Source organism: Dermacentor albipictus, chromosome 1, assembly GCF_038994185.2.
Source record: "Dermacentor albipictus isolate Rhodes 1998 colony chromosome 1, USDA_Dalb.pri_finalv2, whole genome shotgun sequence".
Lineage (NCBI taxonomy): Eukaryota > Metazoa > Arthropoda > Arachnida > Ixodida > Ixodidae > Dermacentor > Dermacentor albipictus.
The window spans coordinates 86,848,246-86,855,330 of NC_091821.1; the positions used below are offsets into that span (position 1 = coordinate 86,848,246).

Here is a 7,085-nt window from a genome sequence, read left to right on the forward strand (position 1 = left end):
AGGATCAGCACATTGCAAGGCGTGGGACTCAAGGAAGGTGAATAATAACAAGGCATTTCGTTACAACACAAAAAATTATATTAAATTGGCACACAGGCATTACACATATGAAAAGCTCACTCAAACAGGAAGGGTTATAAAATAATACTAGTAACTCTCGCAAGTTCTCTGAGTGCGGTGCTAGTGGTGCCTGGTGCGGTAGAACTGTCTCTGATGGGGTGATGGCTGACGCGAGAGGAATGAACAGCAGAAGGGGCAGGAACCGTAGGCGGCCACCGTCTCGATTGGAAACCAGCGGCAATCTTGAGCGCAAGACGGTAGTAAACTCATACTGCTTCGACCCGATACGCTCTTTGTCCTGTACGTAGGTGCCCAATCTTCAGAACACCTTGTGTAAATACAGTTTCAGCTGTCCCTGTGGGCCTGGTTGTGCCCACCCGGCCCAGCGGCATTTGAACAATCTCGCCTGACTGGAGTTCACTCTCACTGCCACGAGCACTTTTTTGCTTGTACTGCATGATACCTTCGCTTCTGTTTCGTCATCCTCTCGTTGATGTCAGCTGCTCCATCGTCTGCTATCTTTTATGCCTCGAATTCTGCCGTTGACTTCATCACGTGACTTTAGCATTGCCATTGCAATGTCAGCAATCCCGAGATGAAACTCCACATTGTATCAAAGGTCTACATTGCACGCATCATGCCGGAATGAGCGCATTGTCTATGGTGGTGCTTTCACCGCCAATGTAGAAAAATAGCCATGAACACTCCTGATTTTGTTATTGCTCACGCCTTTGCAAATGCCGACATAGAAGTCTGCATCGACGATCACAGTGGTGCCAGTACAGTGGTGACATGCAGATGAATTCCAGTTTACTTAAAGGGCTCCTCACCAGGCCACATGGCAAATTTTGGTTATACAGTGAAACCTCATTATAACGAAATTGAAGTAACTACTTCGTTATAACCATTATTTCTTTGTAGCCACTATCAATTTCTATCCACAATTAGCAAGCAAGAGAGGATGTACTCGTTACCAAATCGCACAGCAGCCCGCCACGTGAAAAAGAAAATGGCCATCGCACGAAAAAAACAAGCAAAAAAAAAAGACAGCAAGGAATTGCTACTTTATTGATGCCAAGCGGCTCATCACTGATCGATCAACATCACACCAGTTGGCCGCTCACTTTGCAGAAAAAAAGGCCTTGCGAGATTTTTGCCGTGTATTCTTCAGGTGAATGATGGCTTTTTTAGCTGCAGCCACTACTTCGAGTCCGTCCTCGCCGTCATTGTGAGCGCCAGAGAAGCGGTGCTGCAGGTCTGCCGCATTGAGTGCTTGTGCGGGCGTCAGTTTGTCGGGTTCGCCAATATTAGGCTCCGGGCTGTCGTCGACACATTCGACACTGTCGTCATTAGGCACCCCAGTCACAGCGTGCACAATTTCTGCCTCCGTTAGCTCTTTTGTCATCACCGCGTCAGCTTCGGCACTGACGTACGTGCAGAACGTGTTTCAGTCGGGCACAACGCCGGCATCAAGGAGAGCGTCCCACGACACTAGGGCTTGGTCGACCGCGGCACCCTGTTATTGGTGGCAGCACCGAGATCTTCGCTGTAACTGCCGCTGCTGACGTCAAGTGAGGCATGCCAGAAGCAATTGGTGATTGTGCTTACCAGTACAGCCATCCAAGCAGCCTGTAGCATCTCGATCGCCATGTACAAGTCGATCGTGAAAGTTAGTGTGGCCTCTACCGTGGTCGTGGCTTGCTTTGGTTTCTTTGTGTTGGCAATGTCACTGAGCTCTGAGTTTGCTTAATGTTTCTGATAGTGGCATAAAAACACACAGTGTGCTCACACTGGAGGCGAGTATCAAAGTTATTGATGACTTCGAGAGTGGTTGTGTCACTGAAGCAGTCTTTTCTTTTTGTTGCTACTAAATGACTATTTTTAATTAATTTTTGTGCTACTAGCTCCAGTAAGTGGCTGTGTGCAAGCATAAGGTTTGTAAGAATCAGCTTTGTTATCAGATCTGCTTCACCTATTATCTGCTCCTAGCAATAAAGCATCTGCCCTTTTCAATAAAGGATCTTGCATACCCTTGAGCTCAATCTCATGGTAAATGGAACTAGTGATAAACAACTTATTTCCCTGGACTCTCGAGGTTCCATTTAAAGAGAATCCACTGTATATATATATATATATATATATATATATATATAATATTTTAATGTGTTAAGTACTACCTAAGGTGTATTGTAATTGTTTTCTGATTCAGTTTTTATTTTATTTTTTATTTTTGTTGCTGTAGGATCAACCTGAAGATGGATCCCCAGGCTGTTGCCCATATAGTCTCTCTGCAACTGGCCGTGGACAGTGTCATTAATGATGTCGCCAATGACCCAGTGCTTCTAACACAACCTCCAGATGATATGGCAAGGATAATCAGCACTATCAAGAAGCTTTGTCGCTTTGACTCCATTGAAGTTGGCACAGAAGGTGCAGATGTCACTGAGTCATTTGGGTAAGCTTACATTGGAATCTGGTTTCTTTCAGTGAAATTTTAACTAAGAAAATTAAGGTCAAAGCTGCTTTTTCCTGATTTTCATCCCTTACATAATGGGAAGCTGGTATGAGAATTTCATGGTTGCATGTGCACTCATCTTTATTTTGAAATCCTTTCCAGCATACCTTTTTGGGCTCTTGTTATAATACAACTGACATTCTGCTACTCTGAATAAGTAATCCATCAATTTAGCTTAGTATTCTTCCTTTGCATCTCCTTAATGCATGATTTAAGGTAAAAATTGGTTAAGTTAAAGGGATACTAAAGGCAAATACTAAGTCGACGTGGACTGTTTAAATGCCATTCCAGAAACCTCTCAATGCTTGTTTCGTGCCGAGAAAAGACTTAGTGTATGAGAAAATTGCATCTGAAGGATCCCAATACGTTACTCAAAATTCAAATCTCCCACCACTGAAGAGGGGGAGTGGTGACAGTTGCTTACGCCATCACCACGCTTTGCTGCCATCGGTGAGCAATACGGCTCGACAGGCAGTGGTACCGAGCCAAGACGGAGCGGAGCGGTGGATTGGCTGCTGCAGCTGCTTTTTGGTCAAATGGCGTAGACCGTTCGGGCATCCCGCTGCATCACATGGAAGCTGAATTCTCTGCTACTTGCAGTTTATGCGAGTTTCGCGAGCCAGCAAAACTAGCGCAGCACTATGCGATAATGAAGCTACCGAACGCGAAAGCATGGGCGACGAGAGGTTGAGCGAATACTAAACGTTTTGACCACCCGTGTCATTGTCAAGGGTAATTTCAATGAGTTCTCTTTTCTAAAAATGAAATAGGACTGGACAAGTAGCATTTTATTTCGTCTTATACTACAAGGATGTTTTTTGCAATGAGTGGTTGAGTACTAGTGACAGAATTTAACTAAGGAGTGCTTTCTTCATTGGGCAAGTGCTTGAATGTCCTGGGGGAGCCTAATCATGTCTTGCATTTACCTCACTTTCTCGATTGTTAAGGCTCTGTTTGCAATAATATTGACACCTTAGAGATTCTTGAGCACTAATCTATCATTTAGCTTGACTTAATATTTGCCTTTACTGTCCCTTTAAGCACAGTAAAGCTTGCTTGTAGTAGCGTCTTTAAGAAATCTAGCCAAGTAAGAAATGAAAAAACAGGGCATTAATCATATGATATATGTCATATGATTAATGCCATGTTTTTCGGGCTATAATTGATATGTAGTTTTGAAATCGAAATTTTATTTTGCCTTGATAAAGCTTTATAGTAAGTGCCTGAAGTTGAGAAATGACGAAACTCACTGAAAGGGGCTTTTAGAAGCTACAGGAGCAGTGTTCTTATGGTGTCATGCATAAAATATTTCGTAAGAATACGTTCAAGTACGTTTTCCTTTCTGTCTTCAAAACATGCAATGTTTGTAATTATTGTCATAATTGAAGATGGCAACTGGACCACCTGTTTAAACTTATCTGGAAACATGTTGCTTTAATTGTTGTGATCAAGCTGTGCCTTGCCTTCTTTAAGAGTGAAAATAGCAAAAAAAAAGTATACTTTTCACAACTGACATTTTCAAGATCTGTAACTCTTTTTGCACTAACCAGTAAAAATGTCTCACTTTGTGGATCAGTATTTCTGAAAAAAAAAATAAGAAATCCATTTATAATGCGCCTGTGAGGTGCATCTGAGCCAAAGTATATGCTAAAATGGCACCCATGCCCCCTTTTCCCCCCCTTTTTTTGACAATGTGCACATGCTGTGCAGATTGACTAATTATGATTTGAATTTAACACTGCTTCCAGCACTGCATTTATTGCATATTCGTATCTAATTATCCTATAATATTATTAGGGATATGCAAATATCAAAATTTTCAAATACAAACTGAATAATCCGAGTATCTCCAAGTGTTGGCAAACAACATTACCTTGGTTCTGTCCAGCTACGTGGCATTCACATATTTTTAATATTTGGCTCAAGTTACATGGGACACTCAGTAAAACAACATGCCTCTGTTTATATGTAGGTTCTAGTGGTTTTCTTCTGTTTTTATTTGCCTGCATTTTTGCAATCACTGATGTCCTCTGGTGCACTTTACCTTTAGAAATATGCTGTCAGATTGGGCATGCAGCATAAGAACGATTACTATCTGTCAAACTGAACATGCAGCATGTATTTACTGCTACTTCTGTCATTGGCAGAATCGACCATGCAGCTCCAGGCCTTTACACGTTTGTCTGTTATTTTTTGTTTCTGCCACAAGTGGAATGTTGCTCTCTGCTGTCTGTAAGACTTAACAGAAGCTGACCATACTTGTAGTTCAGGAACTGCTGTAGCCCACCTTGTACCCCACCTCTCAAAAGCAGACTGTGCACATTAGGTGGAAAAGGATAAGGGTCCTACATTGTATCTGCACATTGGCATTTGTTTCAAGTGTTGCGCTGCACTTGTACCTGTGAACACTAGCTCCACCATTTCTTAACTTCTTGTGCACTGACGTGAACTGGTTCACAGAAGTGCTGGCGAATCAAGTGGACCTCTATGTTCGTAAACAGCAAACATTTTAGTCCTCTGGCAGGCATCCTGAACCCAATTAGCACAAATCTGATGATTTCCAAAGCACCTACAATTGTAAAATCTTCAATTTGATAGATCTTCTCATCAAGTTTCATATTGATGGTTTTGAAATACCCTATAGAGTTTTAGAGTGCAAGTAGCAGAACTTTAGTCTACATAGAGTCAAACCTCGATATAATGAATTATTGTATATAATGAGGTAAACGTAAATTTTCTTGCCAATGTCACTGTGTAGCAAGTATATGTTATAAGGAATATTGGATAAAGTGAAGGTATTTTCATGTCAGATCCAGCTTTGTTATAACAAGGTTCAACTGTGCACTTGTACTTCTAGCTGTCCACTTGGTGCCCTTGACATAACATTCCCACCAAATCTTATTGCACTAGCTGCAGGGGTTGTCTCAGTCATTTTTATCGACATTTGGTGTGATATTCCACCACATCTAGTTGCAGTAACAGTTTTGCTAGAAAAGTGATGGGTGTACTCACACATGCAGTGCAAGATCGTGTAGTAAAGAAGGGTACTTGAGGTAAGGAGTTGGGTGAAAGCGCCTGCCTATTTTGAGCCACTGCAAGCCATGAACAACTTCGCGAGAGTTGAATCGCTGACTTGTGTTCTTGGGCACCCAACTACACAGGGTTAGACAAGATGGTCACTAGCATGCCGGTGGTAACTGTGCAAAGTACTCATTGCGTCAGGTACATCTGCTTCTTGGTGGAAGGGCATGAAATCATACTCTCACAACTTCATTGCAGGCGTTTCTGAAGCTGACGCTAGGTTGCACAGACTGTACGAAAATGATTTGCTCCATTGTTTGCATTTGATCATGGCTCATGGTTTCACTATTAAAAAATTTGCTAACTTTTGTTGTTGGTGTATGTTTGAGCTCTTGGTTAACATTTGACATAAATGAAAAATGCTTTCTCTCTCTCTCTCTCCCCCATTTTTTTTTCTACAGTGGAAATGCACAGCCCGTCAGAAAGATGCCTCGATTGAGCAATGTTGGTGGAGGAGCCAGTACTGGAGGAGACTACTCAAATGATTTCAGGGGTGGCTTCAGGGGAGGTTTTCGTGGAGGATTCAGAGGTGGCTATGGAAATGAAAACAGAGGGTATTCTGGGTTCGGAGGCAGCTACAACCGTGGGCGTGGCTATGGGTATGGCAATGGGGGTGGCACTGGTTATGGAAACTCTGGTGGCTATGGCTATGGGAGCCGTGGTGGTTATGACAGTGGAAGTCGTGGTGGCTTTGGCAGCAGAGGCAGCTACCAGCCTGGAGGATACAATGGTGGATCACAACAAGGCTCTGGATGGGGTGGTGGACGAGGACGGGGAGGTTTTCGTGGAGGGTGGGGGGGATACTAAAGCATACTTTGGTTTATTAGTGCATTAGTTTCCACAAGCTAGTGGTTTGCATCACTTGTGATTATGTTCATCTTTAAGGCATTGTTAGAATTTTGTCTTCATTTGTTCTCACTGCACAGATTCACCAATATCAACAAAAGACCTTGTGCACATCTGAGATCTTTAATAAAGGTACCATTTCCTCAGGTTTTTTGTTTCCTGAAATCTATTGCCCTGCACTCCCGACATTTCAGTACTGTAATTACATTAGCAGAAGTGTTTGTCACTGCATTATTAAACACTGACTACAAGTAATAATGCATTGTTGTACAAAGACTGCACAAAGTTTTTCACCAAATAAAACTCGCACGCATGGGCCCTAAGTTTACAAGGAAAGGGTAATTAATGTTTGTGGTCACGATTCCCAAAGTTGCTTTTTGCAGTGATGGTGTTGCAGTATGTGTAGCATTTTCATTGTTTTCTGCAGAGAACTTACTCCAGGAGTATTTTTGTTAAATCGCATATATTCAGGCTATCTTTAAATGGAGATACAACAAAAGTGCAGAACAAGTGGTGGCACGTAAGGACTGCTGGTTAGTTTTACTTGGCATAAATTAAAAAAAAAAAAGTTAAGTCTTCATTA

The 7,085-nt window shown here is 42.2% G+C and overlaps 1 protein-coding gene across 2 annotated transcripts in view; it reads left to right on the forward strand.

Annotated features, from left to right (window-relative positions):
- The window catches only part of mle (dosage compensation regulator mle), a 133,494-nt gene extending 126,846 nt beyond the window's left edge, over window positions 1-6,648 (forward strand). For both annotated transcript variants that reach the window (XM_070523096.1, XM_070523100.1), the window contains 2 exons: window positions 2,303-2,515; window positions 6,058-6,648. In XM_070523096.1, coding sequence (XP_070379197.1) covers window positions 2,303-2,515; window positions 6,058-6,463 — 619 coding nt within the window. In that variant the 3' untranslated portion in view covers window positions 6,464-6,648. The remainder of the gene's footprint in view (window positions 1-2,302; window positions 2,516-6,057) is intronic.
- The last annotated feature ends 437 nt before the right edge of the window (window positions 6,649-7,085 follow it).